Source organism: Diorhabda carinulata, chromosome 6, assembly GCF_026250575.1.
Source record: "Diorhabda carinulata isolate Delta chromosome 6, icDioCari1.1, whole genome shotgun sequence".
Lineage (NCBI taxonomy): Eukaryota > Metazoa > Arthropoda > Insecta > Coleoptera > Chrysomelidae > Diorhabda > Diorhabda carinulata.
Window position 1 is genome coordinate 8,517,830 of NC_079465.1, and position 22,223 is coordinate 8,540,052.

Genomic DNA, 22,223 nt, shown 5'->3' on the forward strand with positions numbered 1-22,223 from the left:
TTCCAGTTTCTGGTCTTCAACTAGTATAGTAGTATCATCTGCGAAGGCGACTGTTAATGAACCATCATTTAATGGAAATCAGGGGTGAAGTGAGTTTATAAAATTAGGCCAAGAACACTTCCTTGAATAACTCCGGAATTTATTCCATGAATTTTTGAGTAGTGTAGTCAGCATATTTTACTTGAAAGTGTCTTTCTTCAAGGTACGACTTTAAGACAACATACAGTGCATGGGAAATCTGGTTTTTATGTTTGAATAATAGTCCGGGGTGTCAAAAGCTTAACTAACATCTAAAAATGTAGCATTGTGATAAGTTTTTTCTTGAAAAGTTTGTTGAATGATTTCTACAACTCTGAGCACTTGCTCAATAGTGGAGTGCTTTGTCTTGAAATTTGTGGTTAGGTATTAAATATTTTCCGTCAATTTCTAGAAAGATTCCACTGTGCTGAAAAATAACATACTCTCATTATTGCATTGATGATTTGTATCAATATTACTATTTCCTTGTGCTTAAATTACGGCAGTTTTTTTTTGACATTAATTTCCACTGTTGTGTTCAAGTTTATCAAACATGAGTAGGTTGTAAAGTGATAATCCAGTGGAACTGAGAGATACTAGGACAGACTTAAGCTTTAGGTGGAGTTAACCTCATTTAATTAGATAAAAAGGGCTACTCATTTCCCACAAGTTTCCAAATTCCCAGCATTTCAAATTATATTTACTGCTTGTGTACACTGTCTTTTAGTATGACTCTTTAAGAAGCAATAAAATAATAAGAATAAGGTCTAAAATCGATCAAATAAGTTCACAAACCCCAAAAAAACTTAAGGTTTATCCCACTGCGGGTATTTTTGAATCATGAGTTGAATTTGACAATTCGTTAGATTGTTCAATTTTGTTGACATTCAAAAGAAATGTATGGTTAATCAGCCAGGTATATTTATATACTTTTTATTTTCAGGTTTACCTCCACTAGAATTGAAGGCGTCAAAGAAAAAGGTAAACGACCGATTGGAAGGTATTTATACTAACAGTGTGGCATACTCTAACAATACTAATACAGACAATTTGACTGATGAAGATGATAACGGCAACCGCGCTTCAGTAGCCGATTTGTGTAAAAAGTTTGACGATAAACTCTCCAGAACAGTGAAAAATGGAACTAACCTCGCCAATAAGACACCAGAGGTTAAATCCAAAATATCTGAATTGACCAATGGGGTGAAACCATTAAGCACCAAAGCAAAATCAATCAGTGTAAAAAAATCTAGTAACAATGTTTCGATGACCAAAAAAAATGACATTTCCTCCAATAACAAGTGTCAAAATAACCCCGATGTTTTGCAGTCAAATTCAAAATTGGAAGTAAATGAAGAAGCTGAACTAAAAAATGGGTCAGAAGTCGATAGGAACGGAGTAACTGAAGAAACAAGAAGCGGCCATTCCCTCTCTAAAAATAATTCGAGAGTTAATAACTTTTCTTCGTACATTTCAATTTCGACTAAAGATTTTCAGAGAGGCGATGATACTCAACAAGAACAAAAAGACATTTCTAAAAATGATATGGATAACAAGGAATATATTAGCAAAGTGATCCAAACCAACGTAAGTACTCACAATTTATCAACTAAAATTCTTGTTGAAATAATATTCGGTATCTTGAAGTTGGAATTTTGTTTGCATTAACATTTGTTTAGAAAAATGGTAATTTGTACTCGTAAAAATCATTTTTTAAGAAAAAAACATGCTATTAAAGAAGATTTGGTATATTTATTCCCATCGAATTGCAACCATATAAAAAATTTTGATGCTATACTTCTATGAACAAATTTAACTAATCAAAAACGTTTTGTTGGTTAATTGTTTTATTTTTTGCTGTGCTGTATGATTTTTCTTTCTTATTCAATCGAATGTTACCAATTTAAAGTTCATATATTGCATGTGGACCTTTGCTTAGAATTTTTTTTGTCAATTTGTTAATGGGTGGGCATAAGGAAGCATTTTTCAAAGTCAACATGCAATTGAGGTTGAAAACATTCCCACAGCCTTTACTTTCTACCCAGTTACATATTGGTCCATCTCCTAAAAAATAAATGTTATGGAAATTAATAGATTTGAGTCGGAGGATTATTAAGAAAATATTAATTTTTTTACCAGTAAATTTATTCTAATTCTAAGAATTATTTTTCACTTTTAGTTTGATATTAGTATTTTAGTTCCTTCACTGAGAAAAAGTTACAAAACTGGTATACTGCTGATGGTGTACCCCATTTTTTTGAAAACATTTTTATTCTATTATTGCACCTAATACGAATTCACAAATAATATTCAAAACTATAAAAATGGATACCTATTTGAAGAAAACGTCAAACTACGTTTTTTTATTGAAAAGAAAAACTATAAAAAAATCAAATATCAACGACAATTCCTTCGCTATCTTGAGCTCTACATTCCGTGCAGCTCTGAGCAGCATGCTCTTGGCAGATGTAACATAACACTTTATATAAATGTAATGCCTTATCTTTCTTGAACAAATATGACGCTTTTTGACGCTCATACCAACTCCAGATCGACTTGGCTTTAGTTCGTTGGTAATATTAGAAATTTTTCATAAACCAAGCCAAATGTTTGGATTTGGAAGGCGATTCATTTGGTGTTCCTTGACAAGGGACAATGAATTCCTTTTTGAAGTAACAAATAAACTGATTCCTGTTCTGTCCTATTGATTTTTTATCCATATATATTTTTTCTTTCATGTAACATATAGCTTTAGTTCTAATTTGGAAAAACTTTATATTATACACCGTCGATTTATAGTGAATTACAGGAGAGGGTAGCAGGGCAAGCCACACTCTGAAGAGGGGGTTCACCTGTTTTTTTAAATACTCATCTGGAACTGATGGATTTACATTAAAAATGTTTTCGAGTCTGTCAGATTGCACATTAAATGATCCTACCACTTTAATTAACGTTTATTAGGCTACAATTATACCTCTGCATAAAGGAGGAGATAAAAATCAAGGATTGTATTTATCGCCCAATTGCACTCTAAGATCATTGAAATATTGGTCAAAAAGAGTCTTTTATCATTTCTATCTAAATATAAAATACTTACTAGCCATCAATTTGGGTTTTTAAGTAACAAATACACAAGTGATGCTATATTCTCCCTCCTAAATAATGTCTACTCCAGCCTAAACAGCTATCACTCCACTGCAACAACTTTTTGTGATTTTTCTAAGGCTTTTGATTGTGTTAATCATAATATTTTAATCAACAAATTGCAGTACTACAGTTGTTACTATTACCTATAATTTTGTTAGCCATTGTGGTTTTCTTCCGTATATTGAAATTTTATTTTATTTGTATCTTTATTTAGTTATTTTTATGTTTGGTTTTTAGTTTTTACAAGCTTTTATTTACAAATTGTAACAATTTTTTGACAATAAAGCATTTCTCACTCTCTATGCAAAGCCCAATATTTACCTCGACATTAACGCTAATCATCTTAAAACAAATACTTTTATGGTAAAACCTTCTCTAATTTCTAAATATCTCCATTCGTTTTGATATCACAAAAATTCCATTTTCTTTACAGAATTCAACACACCATGTCTCATTTCAGCAATTTCTGTTTTTATGCTTATTGAATATTTGATTACCAAACTAATAAAAAATTTAATGCTTCTAAATGTTCTTGATTTTAGGTCTTTTCTGTTTTAAAATTAGTTTTTTTTTTCAATAATTTTTGAAAGATTGAAAAAAATTTAGGTTTTAACTCAACTTCAGTCTTTATAAAAATATGTTTATAAATTATTATTAAAAATTATTTTAATAAAACTAATTTTAAAACAGAAGAGACCTAAAATTAAGAACATTTAGAAGCATTAATATATCAAAAAGTCTAAGAAATAATTAAAGAAATAAAAAAATTATATACAACTATTTCAACTTGTTTACCTTCAGTCTCTGAAGACGATAACTTGGTTATAGAAACGCGCGTCAGACAGAAGTGCAGTTTTATTTATTACAATGTAATATCGAATTGAACCTCCTCCACTTCTCTAACTTTGTCTTTTTATTTAAACGGGGAATGACATAATTCAACATCTTTACGATAGTGTTTTTGGGGTATAAATATAAAATTATTAACGTTAATTCGAGATACGGAGTTCTTATTTAATTATTTGCAGACTCATTCAGTTAATTTTTCGTCACTAGCAAGTTGTTTGCATCATTCATCTCCAAAATATATATTCTGATCTCTTCATTAGTTGTGATTTTTGGTGTTGGTTGACCAATCCACGTACTCGTTAATTTTTCTTTTATTGTCTTATTCTTCATATAATATTTTCTCTTTAAAGCAGTTTAATTTTCGCAAATTCCTTCTTCTTGTATTTTTTTCTTCCTATAATGCACGTATTTATGAAATTGTGACATGCTTTTTATGTTACTTTGGAAAATTAAATATTTATTTCGTTTTTCACAAATTAATACCTTTTAATTAGAAATAATTAAATTGAAAAATCGTACAGATTTAACCAACAATTCGTTTTTATAATATAGGAAAGATTTTTAAACAATATGCACATGTGATTAGTTTAATGTATCTAAATATTGAATAACCCCCGTAAAATATCTAGCGCGCGTTGATTCAGTTGGCGAAAATTAGAATATTTACTTATCATTCATTATGAAGTGTCAAAATTTTTATTTTATGAAAAATGTCAAGTAGTATCCACAAGTCAGGTATTAGGAGTCAAATAGCCAGAAAATATATTTTGGTACGTTACTTATAGTATACTAAATATAGTTTTACTTTGGTCTCTTTTATAACATCCAGTAAAAAAATATTAATTATAATCACATTGGATTAGAGTTTTATATAATCACATCTGGTAAGTTATTTTTATTTTTGAATAATACATTATATAATTTAAGAGTAAATTTATCACGAAAAAAATCTCGATATATAAAAAATTATTCCCTCATATAACTTGTTACTTGATATTAATTTTGTATTTTGAGTTTTGAAAAAGGAGGATTAGGTTTATCTTCAATTTCTTAATAAAGCGTCTACGAACATTTCGAAATCAATGTTTTTGAGTTAATAAACATATACTATATCAGTATGAGAGAAAGAGAGATAAGCTTTATTGTCATTAAAAAATTTTACAATTTCATCGACAAAGCAACACAATTTTATATTAGATAAAATAAAAATATAAAATAACAATTTGACTGAATATAACAATTATAATATATTTAATATCTTACCTCACACTAAATTGAATTGTGCCAGTCCTTTGAGTCTATGGTAAATTGTAGAATTCTGCCACAGAACAATAAGATCTTTCAAGAAGAAATGTCTTTATCAATCTTCGGAACTTATTAAATGTATTTGCCATTTTTAATTCTGAAGGTAGATGATTGAATAATATTTTAGCGCTGAAAGGGATGGAATTTTTTACCAGATCAGAAGTAAAGTCCAAATTCTTTCTTCTAGTAGGGTAGGCATAAATGGGTCTCTCATTTTAGTTGTGAAAGTGTTTGCGAACATGTCTTTGTCTGCATTCAAAGTAGAAATTCTTATTGTCCCTATTTGTTCGGATTCTGTTGACATTTTTAGAATTCCCATTCATTTTGTAAACAACAGTTTTAGAATACACAGCAAACGAGAGAGTGCCTGAAAAAAAATCTGTCGGTTAATGTGTGTTCGGTATGGGATCATTTGTAAAAGGAGACAGCTAGATTCAAAGATGAATGTGGTTGAATTCTTTGCGGTTATTAATCCAGCAACTTTGCAGCTACCAAAATAAACATGGGAGCATATACAAATGACAAATCTAACCGATACTTGGATATTTTTCGAAACGAAACATGCAGTGAGAAATGACTATATCAATTATTACAATACATCAGATGATGCTTTCTCTCGGAAAATATGTTACGCTAATTTGCAAATAATTTTTCATAAATGTATGAAATGAAACATATTGAAATTATTCTAATCAGATGCAAAGTAGAACGGCTTCCCATCTTTCTCACAGTAGTAAAGAGTTTTATTGTCATTTTACAATTTTATGGACAATACATATAATATCTTACTTCACACTATATTGAATTATGCCAATCTATTGAGTCTTTGGTTGATTGTAGAATTCTCCCACAGAATAATAAGATCTTCCAAGCAGAAATGCCTTTGTCAATCTTCGAAACTTATTAAATGTATTTGCCATTTTTAATTCTGAAGGTAGCTAATTGATAAGTTTTTGGCACTGAACATGATGGAATTTTACCAGATCAAAAGTGGGTATAGTTAAGTAAATGTCCAAATTGTTTCTTCTAGTAGGGTAGGTATGGATGGGTCTCTCAGTTGAGTTATGAAAGTGTTTGCCAACTAAACAGATTCTAAAATGAAAAGAGCGGGGAGGAGAGTTAAAATTTTGTGTTTTTTAAAATAGAATTCTCAATGTGTTCTACTACTCAAACCAAAAGTATAACGAATAGCTCTTATTTGTAATTTCAAGATAGATTCGAAGAGGTGCAAACTACAAGACCCTTAGAAAGGCAAACCATAGCGAAGATGCGATTCGAACAACAAGTAGTAAGTTGTAGAAGCAGCACAAGAATCGAGCTGTTAAGATACAATTTTAATCGCAAAACAAGCAGAGAATAATGTTTTTGCCAAGTTTTCTACATGTACAGACTATTGAAGGGCACCGTCAATATGTAGACCAAGAAACTTGATCAAATTTGAGGATCATATTAAGTCACTGTTAAGTTTTAGAGTTGGTGAAGCTTCTTTATAGGATAAAAATAATTTTTTCTTAGTGTTTAAACAGAGACTTAATAATAATGAGATCTTTACCTATGGTGGAATGTAAACCTTGTATATCTGGATCACTCCAGGTTACACTGGTGTCATCTGCGAATAAAGTGAGTTTACCATTAATTCGTAAGTCTGTGACATCATTAATGAATAGCAAAAAAATAACTGGACCCAAAACTGAACCCTGAGGTACGCCGCTGTTAGCTGGCAATTTACTTGAAACATACCATTAGATCTTACCAATTGTTTTCGACATTCAAGGTAAGATACAAACCATTTTAAGGGAACACCTCGGATGCCGTAATATTCTAGTTTGTTAATCAGAATTTAATGATTAACACAATCGAATGCCTTAGTGAAATCACATAAAACCGAAGCTGTATAAAAGTTATTGTCAAGTGAGATATATATTTTATTGAGAACAGAAAACATAGCGGCATTAGTGCATTTATTGATCTATCAAATTTTATGTTTGAAAAAAAGGGTAATAGACGATTTTTCATTAGTCGTTCAATCATCTTCGATAGGATTGGTAATAATGTAATGGAACGATAGTTATTAGTGTTATTTTTTTCACTACACCTGTGCATGGGAAAAAATATAGCTGTTTTTAGACAGCTCGGGAAAAGCCCCTTTTCAAACGATTCGTTGATTAGAGAATTAAACGTTAATCATCACTTCTGGAAAATTCAAAAATAACTTGGTTGATAACCCATCGTTGCCGCAGGAAGTCTTGTTTTGAATGCTGAGTACGGTTTGCTCTAGCTTAAATCTATCTACAGGTCTGAGGAAGAGACTATCACTGATTCTTTTAGAAGGAACGAGAAAAGAAAGAGCATCACGACTTGGAGATATTTTAAAACTAATATTCCTACTTATGTTCACGAAATAATTGTTAAGTTCGTCTGGGTCGAGGTGAATAGTGTTTGATGAACGATAATTTTTAGCTCTCGAAATGCGATTTTTGTAATAGCTTTGATAGTTTTCCGATACAATAATCTATAGTTATTGATAAAATTGAAGATGTGAGGATTGTTTATGAACTTATTAATGTACAAGAGTGATCTCATATTTTTGGATATGTACGTGTTCCTTTCGTAGTCGATGATTTGTGATGATTAGTTTTACGAGGGCGAAGAGGAAATGCTGTATTGTAGCACCTGATAATTTTATCGAGAAAGTCTGGAAATTTCGAGTCAATATCGTCAAAAATTTGGTGAAGCTTTGCTTAAAGGAAATCCTCACCAATTGAGTGTGTTTATTAAGAAATTTACAAGGTATTACACATCCAGCGAAAACAGGTTAGAAAGACATGAATTAATTACTAGGTAATTCACATTATGGGGTAGGGAGTCTGACACTATGTAATCTAGAATTGAGGAAGTTGTTTTAGTAATTTAAGTTGATAAATCTACGTGCATGTTTAGCTGAAATGACTCAAAAACATTTTCCAGAGACTTTCGAATGGTAAAATCATTGGTAAAGTCAATGTTAAAACCACCACATAGAACTCTTCTGCTCTTAGTAGGGAGAGAGTCGAGTAAATTTAGAAGGTTCTCGAAAAAAAAAAATGAATATTAGATTTAGGCGGTCTATAAATACAAATAATATATAAATCGATAGTTTTCTGTGAGTTATGGAAAATTCAAAAGCATTTTCTACTAGTAAAAAATCGTAATTGGATACATCCGAGAAGTCTTCCCCGGAAGACAAAATTAGGGTTTCGCCGTGAGCTGAATTACCCCTGTCATATCTGCTAATAACTTTATATGTCATATCTGCTAATAACTTTATATTTTTCGATAAAAACTGGTTCATTTTCATGTACCCATTGTTCAGTAATAGCAACTATCTGTGGGAACCCCAACTTCTCCAAAAACAAATACAACTCGTCCGTTTTGTTGCGTATAGACTGAATATTAATTAGAACCATTCTCAATTTATAGTCCTTCAAACTAAGTGAGGATTCTAGTTCCCCTGGACTGGATTATATAAAAATTTTTTCTAGAAGAATAGATATTTATATGGATGTCCTTGCTGTAAAATATTTTTATTTTGTCATATTTTCTCAAGCGTTTTTATTATTCATAATAGACAAATTGAAGTGCAATTATTTCAAATGTTTTGTTGATCTAAATTAGTTGCAATATTTCATCATGTCTTCATTAAATGGTCAAAAACTTTGGTAGAACTTGTGTAGTTTAATTTTATTTTCTTGTAATCATGTAAAGCAGTTCCACTTTTGAAATTTAAACAATACATTCGGGGATGACCAGTATGTTTAACGTGATGTTAATAGTTTAATAGGTCAGTCATGGTAAATCTTATACCATAGAATTGTATATTTGTTTATTATAAAGTATAGTTATTAGGTATTTTTACTTTGAAAGTTTTCTGGCAGTGTTAAAAATTGGCAATTTTGACGGGCTCTTACCGAACTTTTCCATTCTCGCCACCATATTGGAAAAATGGCGCCTAAAAGCAATTTTTTGATAATAACTCCTTTCCGACGCATTTTACAGAAAAAACATATCTATACAGAAAATTTTCTACAATTTATGTCCTAAAATCAATAGTTTCGGCGTACGAGCGCTGTAAAGTGTATTTCAACATACGTTTCGGCAGATATCTCCTCACCACCTTTAGGTAGAGAAAGCGATGCGTTTTTTTATCGTGGTATCCCCAGTAGGCCTAATCCACATCTGACTCACTATTTTTCAGAAGCAAATAAGAGAGCAGTCAAAATTGTGTGTAATCACTCAGTGGAACATGAATGAAGGGCAAGCACCCAATAAAAATTTTTTCGTAAGGCAGTTCTGGTGTCGCTTGTTCCATGAATCCACTCCATCCAGGTATGTTAGGCACGTCAACCCATTTTTCATATAGCCATAATAAATCAGAAACTGATGGTATAATCTCTGATAACGCACGAATGCTACCAAGATTTTGAATATTGGCACCAAAACTACCGACAATAGTCGAGATCCATAAATTTGAAATAAAAATACTGCTACTCCGACCTAAACCGATGATATAAAATATATCGGCATTGCTGCAGCAATAATAGAATGTGCAAAGAGCAATGCTTTTTTTCTTCCATTTGTCAAGCGAGGCGCTTTTATTTTTTAAAATTATACTATCCAAGAAAATTCGTAAAGTTTCAGGTATATCCGACTCGACATCTTGAAAAAACCTGTCTGATGGAAAATAATGTTTTGTCTCCTACAATCTAGACCGAATATCCTCTGTAACAATTACGGCGGCTGCCTTTACAATACGTTCACGTTCTTCTATCTTGTTGTAACTTTTTTCATTGTACCAGGCTTCCGTCAATATTTTAAACCCTGTATTTCAAAAATAAACCACAGGCGCTTTATTGGTAGTGACAGTAATTAGAATATCATCACCATCTTTAACAGTTGTGCTTTCACTGTTTTTATGTGTGGACGGTAATTACCTTCAATTTTGGCCATTATTTCGTCCAAAGAAAACTGATATTCTTCGAGAAATGAATCAATCTCGCTTGCATACTGACCTCTTTTTTTTTCTTTCTTCTGTCGGGGGCGTTTGTTACAATTTCTTCATGCAAGAATTGTGATATTGTGCATCAGCTGCGACTGAATCATTAACCTGCTCAAGATGTTCAACGAATGCTTGGCTCCAATCTTATGAGCAAGTTCTGAAATTCTGTTTTTCATCGATAATTCACACACACTACGAGGTCTGGCTATTAATTAACGAGACTGCGCGCCTAGAGATCGCCCTAGACGGGTGGGGTAAAAAACCAGTAGTACCATAAGTATGTAGATATCTTGCCTATGCACGTCCCAAAACACGTTTCCGTCATATTATAGTATCTATGCAGTAGCGGTTTGAAACGAACGTGTTTTTTTCTCGTGCCGAAATACATGTGTGACGATAAACAGGGGCAACGTATAAATCTCAAATTTCTCGTTAAATTGAAATAACCCCGACTGAGTGCTATAAATTGTTGCAAGAGGCCTATGGGGACAATTCTCTATCTCGTGCGCGTGTTTTGGAGTGGTGTAAGCGCTTTAGTAATAGCCGAGAGAGCAAATCAAAATTTAAGGCAATGGTGATCTTTTTTTGACATTAACGGTATCGTGATGACTGAGTGGGTTCCAGAAGGTCAGACTATCAACCAGACTTACTATTTGTCAGTTTTGGCAACACTGTGAGAACGAGTTCGTAAAAAACTGTCCGAGTTGTGGAAGAACAACTCGTGGATTTTGCACCAGAACAACGCACCTGCCTATAACGCGCTATCTGTGAAGCAGTATTTGGCCAGTAAGCGCACTCCAATACTTGAACTCCCGCGGTATCAACAGATTTGGTACCGTGCGACTTTTTTTTGTATCCGAAGATAAAATCTTGAAACGGGCCCGATTTGAGTTGATGGAAGCGGTAAAGCAAAAAACGGCAGAGCTCCTAAAGGCACTCACCAGAGTAGACTTCCAGCACTGCTTCGATCAATGGATAAAACGTATGGAAAGGTGTGTGGCGAGTGGAAGGAGTATATTGAAGGGGAGCATTCGAATGTAGAATAATTTTTATAATAAAACAATTTTTCGTAACCAGTCTCGTTATTTAATAGCTCGTATACACAATATTACGGTCACATAAACGACTATGCTTAGATACAAACTCTGCTGTTATCTCAGCAGCACATAAAAAAAAATTGAATGAAAATGTTGGACGAGTAGATCGTAGTTGTACCATCGTGAACCACTATTGATGATTTTAATCCCACCAAAAGTTTTTCACTTCAATGCATCACCACAAATAAATCAATTCACATTTCATTTATTTCACGGCGCTCGTACACCGAAACTATTGATTTTAAGAAGAAAAAAAGTTTATGTAGGATATTTTCTATACAATTATTTTGTATGGATGTTTTTCCTGTCAAATGCGTCATTTGGCGCCATTTTCCCAATATGGCGGCGCGAGTGGCAAAGCTGCAATTCGGTAAGAACACGTCAAAATCTATAAAATTGTCATTTATCAAAATTCCCGGAAAATCATTGTACTATATAGTGATGTTATCTTGTAGAATAGAAAGTCATTGTTCGAATAATCTGAATTTAGTATACTTAAAAATTTGCTCTTTATTTTAGATTATTTTTCTCATTAGCAGATTAATTCCATAGTACCAGTTCTACATGTCTTTGAATTAATAATTTTCTTAATTTTACTATACTATTTTTATTCACCGCAGCATTTATCTATTTGCATAAAAATCTATCATCTAAATTTTGGCAACGTTTATTTTTGTATCGTTTGCAAAGGTTGTTTTATTTTTAGAATTTTTTTCAACATGGTTACTACAACACACTTTTGTACCTGACAATTTGTTATATATCTACCATTTGTATTAATTTTTTTTGCAAATAAAGTTTTTTTTACTAACAATATATAATCTGTGCTATCTTATTTGACATAATTGATAATCTGTGATATCAGTTTTAGTGTGGGGCGTGTATTGGCAAAATTAACTTAGAATTAATTGGTATTTGTAATTTTTGATAAAATGTGGATTCCAAAACTTTGTGGTATTTCCTGATATAATGGTTTTTTGCTTCTTATATAAAAAGTGTTACGAAATTGATGAAAAGGTAGATCTATTCAGCAGAACATATTTATAGAAAAATGACATTCGATTCATTCTTGTTTACCGTTTGGACACTTTTACTATTTATTATTTTATATGGATTTTTAATCGGTTTAGTAGATAGTTTTCACGTGCAAAATGGTTTTCATTTAAAAGGTGGCAATACTTCATTTTACTGTTTATATAGAATGGTATGTTTTATTGAAAAACATTTTCAACCTTGATTGACCCAATTGACTAACTAAAAGTAGACTTTCTTCTTTGAACTAACCTTTTTTTTGTCATTGACACATTAATAATAGGAAAATTTATTAACAACGAAATATATAGATAAGCTTTTGCAAATAAATCTATGTCATATTTCTGAGATTTCAGGATTGTTGATAGGAAGCACTTCTGATTCCTTCAAATAAAAATAAAAGGGAAAGGTTATAATTTAGATATGCTACGAAAACAAACATTTTAAGGAAATACAATAGAAGTCTTCAATAGGCTTAAATTTCTAGAATGGATAAACTGTGATATCATTTAATATATAAAAAAATCTATATACCTCTTGAAAGTATTTACCTACCTATAAATGTCATTTTACCAAAGGTTGAGTAAATATAATGATTTAACTATTTATTGGTCATTCTTTACATATGAGTCTCCTGTTATTTTAAATGTTGTCCTCCTGAGTGATTTCAAAGTTATGCTGTTCTTTTAAATGTCAAAAAAAGTCAATGTTGTCTTGCTAAAATGTTAATTATGATCCAATTAAACATACACTGTACTCATCTTTATTATATTTTTATAAATTGGTCACCCCTTTATTTTTAATGTTGTCCCCCTGAGTAGTTTCAAATTAAACGTGCATTGCACTCATCTTTATGCTGGCGTTAAAAAGTAGGACCAAATAATCACACACTTGCTTTAACTGACGTCTCAGTACATACCTCCTTTACCCTTTAGCTTTTGCACTGGATCCACACATTTCAAATTTGCATTTGTTGGCCTAGGACATCTTTTTGAATTTGTAGTTAGTCCAAATTAGATGTTTCTTTTTATTGACTTGTTTATAGATATATCCTTCAAATTTGCATCCTTTTGACTACAGTTCATGAGTAGTTGTACCATTTTATCATTTAAGTCTTGCATCGTTTTGACTGCAGTCCTCATTGTACTATGCTGGTATTTCTGATGCCATTGAACATATGTAATTTTAGTTGCAAAGATTTTTTAATTGCTTTGCTATTCTTCTGCTGGGACAAAACTTGTTGCAAATTATTATTTGAATCACAACTTTGTTAACAGATAATTTGCTTAAGTATCTTTTGCATGAATAAATGAAAACACATACCTCAAGTTTCTTGCAAAATTTTTTTTTAAATAAGCATAGGAGTAAAAAACTAGAAAAAGTATACCGTGGGGTGTTTTCTGGTTGAATTATATAATTGATACCAGATACTGTCTAGCAGATTTTCTAGATTTGATGTATGTGATTTTCAAATTATTTTTACATAATTTGGTCTTCTCAAAAAATCTCTCCTGTTTGAAATACTAAAGAATGGTATATGGACTATTTCAGAAGAAAATAATAGAACATTCCACATTTGTCTCCAGTTTTATTAATTCAAACTGTAAATCTATCGAAAATATTATTATTTATATATATATATATATATATATATATATATATATATATATATATATATATATATATTATTTATATAACAAATTGTTGGAAAATAAAAGAACTTGAGCTAAAAACCTTTACAAAATTTTTACAATCAAGTATATATTTAAATTTTTTAATTATATTATAATATTTTAATTCATTTATATTTTATTGTTTTTAACTCTGAATGAAGTTAATTTTATAAATAATTGTTCAAATTAATTATTAATCTGTTATTTCTAAATATTTGTTGTTTTATATTCTAGGATCTATCGACATCTCCCAAACTTACCAAAACTGCAATATCTCCATCCAATTCAATAGCAAATAATAGTATCAACTCAAATTCCTTATCCCTTCGATCAAGTGAGAGAGACAGTAATAGAATCCGAGATTATTCGGATGATGATAGTAGTGGCGAAAGAGCTCTTAACAATTACTCCACGATCAGGTCCTTTGAGGGTGTTCCCCAAAAATCTTTGGGTCTCAATGGCCTTAAAAATATTGGTAACACATGTTTCATGAATAGTGTTATCCAATGCCTATCCAACACTAGGTGGCTGTTAGAATATTTAAAGAAAGATGCATATATAAGAGATATTAACACAAGCATATCCAGTATGAAAGGAGCCCTAATTAAAGGTAAGTCGTTCACTACTTTATTTGAAAGAAAAGAAAAGAAATGATATATTTGGTTTGCTTAATTTATCTTATTACTTATTTCTATTTTTCATCTGATAAGCTAGAGATTGATTTTTATATTTATAGCATTTGCTGAAGTTATTAAAGAGCTTTGGTCTGAAGACGGTTCCGACAGAGTGGTTAATACTGCATCATTGAAAAGTCAGATTCAGCGATTCGCTCCAAGATTCATGGGATACGCTCAACAAGATGCACAAGAATTCCTTCGTTACCTATTAGAAGGACTTCATGAAGACGTCAACAGGGTGCAAGAAAAACCAAAACCCATATTAACAGAAATTGATGAAAAACTTAGGTAAATATAAAAAAATCACTTAACAATCATGTATTAAGATGTTTTTGTTGAGTTTTAGCAATTTATATGATGGTATTGAGTAGTATTATGTAAAATTAAAATTTTTAAGAAGCCAACAAGTTAACGGCTCTCGGTTAAATTGTGGTTTTTCTTGTTTAAACAGTTTTAATATTGTGATTAGTTTTTGAATTTGTTGGAATATATAAAATGATGACTATAGAGTCAAAAATTTATGTTTTATTATAGGCAATCTTTATAAGTTTCCAACAAACTTTAACCGATACGATCACTCCGTCTGGAAACCAATTAAATACTCAAGAAAATCAATAATGTTTCCACTTCAAACAATGACTTCCCTATAAATAACAATATAATTAATACTCCACTCAAGAATCCAGGCGAAAGCCAAACATCAATAAAACTCACAAGCCTGAAAGAAATGAAACAAAAAATTGAATCCTTAGAAAATAAAACGGTACCAGGAATAGATATGATAACTCCGATAATGCTAAAAGAACTGCCCACTAAAGCTTTAGTAATGTTAACATATATATTTATTGCCATAGTTAGATTACACCACTTGCGCAAGGAATTAAAAAAATCTGAAATTATCCTCATTCCAAAACAAGGGAAGCAGCTACAGACCAATTAGCCTGCTATCAACATTATCTTAGGTCATGGAAAAGTTGGTATTACAATTCGGATTTTGATACAAACATTCCACAGTTCAACAGTCTCAATACAAAATAAAATCTTATTATATAAGGCAGTCATCATACCCATCTGGACTTACGGAATAGAATTATGGGGATGTGCCAGCAAATCTAGAATAGCTCTCATACAACGGGGACAATCTAAAATCCTTCGATCACTAGTCAATGCACCATGGTACGTCACAAACAAATTGATCCATCAAGACTTCCATATTCCAAAAATACAAGAGACAGTACAAAAAAGAAGCTGTAACTACTACCTATAGCTGGACAGCCATCCTAATCTACTACTACAGCTACTAACCCAAGAACTAAACACAGAAGACTGAAACGAAGCTGGCCAATTGATCTCAAATAAAGTGCAAGAGACCTTCTCACTGGAGAAGTCTCATCAAGACATGCCCAAGACCAACCTATAGGTCCAAATGTATTTCTCATTGCTTTCAATAGTACAAAAAAAAATTTGCATACTCCTGTTATGAATTTAAGTCATTTACGAAGACCTACAATTTATATTTTTATGTTTGGCAGTATCAGAATCACTTGAAATCTGTAAAATATTCCATTTTCTTAAGGAATACTTGGAGCTATTTGTGCAAATATCTAGATAAACATGAGCTTCGCATTTTTCTACTTTTTATCCATCTTAACTTTAATATGTAAAATTTTTATGACACTGAAAATTCATGTTAAATTTCAAATTTTGATAACAGGATTGGGTTTCTATCAAAATACTTCTGATTATTTGATCTCTCCACACTCTATATACTCTGTTTCATATAATAGCAGAACTTCTTTTTGGGATTTTGATGCATCCTATTTATTTTAGAGATTTTACAACCCTTTATTTTATTAAAATATTTGATATCAAGAACATACATGCAAGAAGTAATATTTTTTTATATTTTAGTGACAGTGAGAAAGCGCAAGAATCTTGGTTAAGATATCTACGAATGGACAACTCCAAAATTGTGGATAACTTCGTCGGTCAATTAAAATCAACACTCAAGTGTACACATTGCGGCCACTGTTCAGTTACCTTCGATCCCTTTTGGGATTTGTCCCTTCCTATACCTCAAAGAACAGGTCAATTACGTCTTTCACAATGTTTGGATTCATTTACAAGAGAAGAAACACTCGACGGTGATGAAAAACCGACATGTTCGAAATGTAAAGAGCGAAGACGATGCACTAAATCATTCTCCATTCATAAATTTCCGAAAATCTTGGTTATTCACTTGAAGCGTTTTTCACCAACTGAAAGATTTAGGGGAAAACTTAATGTTACCGTAGATTTTCCAATAGAAGGGCTTGATATGAGCCATTATGCTGCCGATAATGTGGCGCCCTGTAGATACAACCTCTACGCTATATCAAATCACAGCGGAACCACTTATAGTGGTCACTATACGGCATATTGTCGACATCCCTACACGGGACAGTGGCACGAATATAACGATTCAAGGTATGTATAATATTGAATATATACAGTATAGATATAAAAATTCACTAAGTTACTTGTTTTCGTTTCATAATTGAGCTTATCAATAGTGATGTTCACTTCCATTCTAATTTTATCAAAATAAATTGAGTTTTAATACTTCAAAAAATGGGAATTGGAGGACACTGAGAAATAAGAATGAGAATAGATTTGACAAGGCAAAAATTAAAATTGAATAAGAAATGAAGTATAATTATTAAAAAAAAAGTACTTAAAAGGGGGCATCCATTAATTACTTGATTTCAGAATTGAAGAGGGAGGGGTTCAATGGAATCTCACCAAATCTCATTTAAACCGAGAGGAGGATAATCGAAAATCTCGCGTCAACAAAATTATTTTAAAAATTCATTTTGCCAGCTTGTGTCAAGCTGCAGAAGCACAGATCAGCTCTCTTCATGCAGTTCGACGAGAAATTGTAGTCAGGATTCAACCAGTGCGTGTAATCAAAGGTCGTGCTGAAGAGCTGCTGTGCGTAGTGGATGAAAGTTTGGAATGGATAGACGAAGAAAACTTAAACATTTCCCGTGACTGTCTTCCAGCACTACTAGAAATCCCAGATGAAGTGTGTCCAATTGTTTCAATCGAAAAAGTACTAAAGTCTTCATGGATTGAGTAAAAATTTTTAAAAAGTTTTTATTTCATCTGTTTTTACTTTGAATTTTATTTTATTATCTATAGTGTACCTGAATGGCTCAAGTAATTAATGGATGCCCCAAAGTTAAACCTTTAATTGAGTATATTTTTTTAACTTATTTCATCTTTGCTTATTTGTTGAATTATTTATTTATCAAATTCTCTTTTCAGGGTGTCATCGATATCGTCGAAATCCTTAGTCAGTGGGGAAGCGTATGTTCTCTTCTACGAACAAGAGGGCACGAAGTCCCACCTTTAAGTCAATAACTTTTTTTAGTTTTTAAATTGAATATTTTCATTTTGAACCAATGCTTTATTTGGTTTTTTTGCAAAATTTATTTATATACACATGAATAGATTTATTTATATTTATCTCCTGTAAATTTATGTATTTAATTTTGTTTTATATAAATCTAATATCTTGTCCACAAATGGTGATTTATCTGAGACTCTTTACAAGTCTCTACACAAAGCCCAATATGTACCTCGACATTAACGCTAATCATAAAACAAAGAATTTGATGGTAAAACGTTCTCTAATTTTTCTAAATATCTTCATTCGTTGTGATGTCAAAAGATTCCATTTCCAACACACCCTATTTCATTCCTACAATTTCTGTTTTTATGCTTATCGAATATTTGATTACCAAACTAATAAAAAATTTTTATACAATGATTTGCATGTACAATGACATAGGCAGTTTTATTTATTACAATATAATATTGAATCCAATCTCCACCACTTCTTAAACTTTGTCTTTTTATTTAAATGGGGAATGCATAATTCAACATATTCACGATGTTTTTGATGTGTGAATATAAAATTATTAACGTTAATTCGAGATATGGAGCTCTTATTTAATTATTTGCAGGCTGATTCAGTTGATTTTTCATCACTAGCAAATTTCATTGACAAATGTTTACAGTTGTAGCGGAAATATACAACTGTGGAAACAACGAATTGTCCTGCAAATAAGATGTCTTTTGTTTGTAATATTTATTTATATATTGTTGATAGTGTGGGGTTATGAGCGGAAAAAAGAAGTTTACTTATAATTTTTTTTTGTATCTAGTCTGTTTTCAATGAACAAGTTCACCAATGTAAGTCAAAATGGTTCGCAACAAATGATCTTATTAAAATGGTAAAGAATAGAATGGTTTTTGAAAATTTGATGAGGTGTATATAATAAATAACTTTGGATGAAGCTAAAGTACTTCAACATTAAAAACGTAAAGACCATAAAAGGGTTATATGATACACGCCAATGTAATTTTCTCACACACCTTGAGCATTTTATACTTTTTCATTTTATTATTTTTCTTAATATTTTATCTTTTTGTTTCCATGTTTTATTATGGGAAATATATCTGAAGAAAACCTTAATTTATTTATATTATCGTTATATTATTTCGATACACGAATTGTTTGTCTATCTGAAATGACATGATTTTTCTCTTTTCTCTACAATCCTTTCTTAATGCTTCGTATTTTCCAATATTTTCGTGCTCATACTGTGTTATCCTCTCTAACAGCTACTTGTTACAAGGTACTTTATTTTCAGCACTGCTTTTATAAATAACCGCAATTCTGTGAATGGGATGCTCTCTGGCACTGTTATTATCGATAATTTCTCATTTTTCTGTTAAGTTCTGTGCAGCAAGGTTATGGAATAAGATGCGAATATATCCCGAAAAAATCTACCTTTGATTTTTTTTATCCTTGGATTTTCTATAATTTTTCTGTTGTCAGTATATGTAGAAAAATGAACTTATCTTTTTTGTTGGTTTTGATGATTAGTTATTATTACAAAACATTTTCGCTTTCTACTGCTTATTAAAACTTTGAATATTCTACAAAATACAAAATTTATTAGCAATTACTACTTTTAGACAATATTTAGAATTAAATTATGTCTATCCTTTACTTTATACATTTTCTCAAATCATTGGAATAAACGTTGGATATAGGACCTAGCACAACAAAGTGTCTAGAATCTAGAATATAATAAAGGCTTATGTTCAAATTACAACCAGATATAGTAAAATGTAACAGCCAAAAATAGTAAATGATCACCAAAATTAAAACCGCATTTTAATGTGAAATTATAACCAAAGTTTTCACATCTTACCATACTATTAAAGCAAATGACTCCAAACAAATAATTGTCAACCCAAAAAATAGTTAATGAATAATAATTATTAACCACATTTTAACTTACAATTACGGCAGTTTAGCAAACCCGCCTTTAAGTATCAATTATATATTCATTAGACCAGTCCTTAACTATTTAGAAGCAATTACTAAGAATAACGCCAGAAAATGACGCTCACGAAGCATGCCATTATCTTTTATTGTTTTGTTGATAACTTCTAGAGCATTGTTTGTAGCAGGAATACATTTTTTGACGTATGATTTCAAGATAATTGTTTAACTGTAACTTGGTCGGCTGAACTAATCCATTAATTTTACTCAAGTTCTTTATAATAAATTTAGGTTTCAGACGCAGTTCGAATAGTTTTTCTATTTCCTTTTACGTTGCCTCATTTATTGCTCTAGTTGACTGACAGTCACAATTTTCAGGATCGCGACATGTTTCAATATGGAATAATATATAGTTACATGAAGCATCAAATAAAAGATAAATCGCAGCAGAACACTGAATTTTAGCCCGAAGCTTCACTTTGTTATAACTATAGTAACGTTTTACTCTTTCTTCATTTATATAAACTTTTTGTATTAACCAGATCTTCTCATTTTTTATAAAGTCCTCTGCGATTTGTATTGCCTTCGACGTTTTCTCGTATGCTCCGTGATTTTATCACCATCTTCTGTTGAAGAACTCAATAGCGGAACACAAGAACTCGGTCCCACTAATTTCTCATTCACCATTACAGAGAGGATACAAAATACAACATCCTCATCCAAACAAATGTTTGTACTTGAATTGGAACTACCTCGCATGTGCAATAAGAGCTTCCAAAAAGTGCTCTCATACCATCAGACCTCTTACTTGTTTTTTAATCCCATTTTTCAGTCAATTTTGTTGTGTGACGTTTTGACTTGCGTTATGTACTTTTAGCAAAATAGGAAGTGTTGTATGTCAAATAAAATCATATGTACTTATTATTACCAAATTGTTGATATTTTAGATAAAAGTTATTTTGACTTTGACAACAAAATAATGCTCATTTTTTTGGTCCATTTTTCAAATTTTAATAAATGTTTATTGTTTTTGTCTCCTACCTCCAAAAAAAGTACTAAAGCTTTTCATAGTATACTAAGTAGATAATTTATACAAATTGTTACAAAGATCTAGACAAATCAAGCACTCTTAATGGAAAATTGAAAATTTAAATCAAACAAGAATATGTAATATAATTTATTAAAGCTTTATATTATGAGAAAAAATATTCAAAGCACTAACTCAAAATAAAAGTTGTTTGCAAATCTTGTAGTTTCATTTTTTCTCCTTATAAATTTCAATCTGCACTATTAATAAACGATTGTAAATGGCTGAATACTACTAATAAGTTCAAAATTTTTGAAAACTTGAATATAACTGACCATCAAATGAAAAAACAACTAATTCAGTCAAGCGGTAAACAGAATGAACGCGAGCATGATGCGATCTAGACGTTCATAAATGCCAAAGCTAGTTCAACGTGTTGAGAAACTGTGATAAAGCACAAAATGATCGCGCTTGTACGCGCTCTTGACGTCGAAGTTAATCAACTTTCTACTTTTTAGGCACATATTCCATGCCAAACTGGTGATTAACTTCCGATTTAATCGACAATCAGGTTTTCTTATTGAATGTTTTGTTGAGTCTTTGCTCAATAAGTTCAAAAGTTGATCATATGAACCCCGATTCATTCTTATATGTTTCAAAAATTCGTTCATTTTAAAATAAGTTGTAGTGAAGTAATTGTCGATATCTCTATTCAAATTGAGGGGTCTCACCCACCAACACCGTGTCAAATGATGGTATATATTTCTCTACACATTTCATACAAGTATATATAAGTATACATTATAAATAATTCAAAATCGTTAACCACTGTTCAAATTTCTTTATATAGATGCACTTTTAAGGTTATGTTTACTAGCGGATCAGCGTCATGTTCGCATTCATTCTGTACACCGCTTTACAGTGTGATTTTGATACGTTTCAAAGTATTTTTTAAAGTTTTTGATAAAACAATACATTTTCCGTTCTTAGAATGAAAATGTAATGGTGCATCCCTCACTCTGCCT

At 31.1% G+C, this 22,223-nt stretch overlaps 1 protein-coding gene across 3 annotated transcripts in view; it reads left to right on the forward strand.

Annotated features, from left to right (window-relative positions):
• Positions 1-21,416, forward strand: part of LOC130895620 (ubiquitin carboxyl-terminal hydrolase 2-like) — a 44,776-nt gene extending 23,360 nt beyond the window's left edge. Inside the window, exons 4-9 of one of the 3 annotated variants that reach the window (XM_057803024.1) lie at positions 962-999; positions 1,348-1,605; positions 14,391-14,766; positions 14,893-15,121; positions 16,745-17,299; positions 18,140-21,416. In XM_057803024.1, the coding sequence (XP_057659007.1) occupies positions 962-999; positions 1,348-1,605; positions 14,391-14,766; positions 14,893-15,121; positions 16,745-17,299; positions 18,140-18,227 (1,544 nt within the window). In that variant the 3' untranslated portion in view covers positions 18,228-21,416. Of the gene's footprint in view, positions 1-961; positions 1,606-14,390; positions 14,767-14,892; positions 15,122-16,744; positions 17,300-18,139 lie in introns of all 3 variants that reach the window. The other 2 variants (XM_057803023.1, XM_057803026.1) reach the window with 2 other exon arrangements.
• The last annotated feature ends 807 nt before the right edge of the window (positions 21,417-22,223 follow it).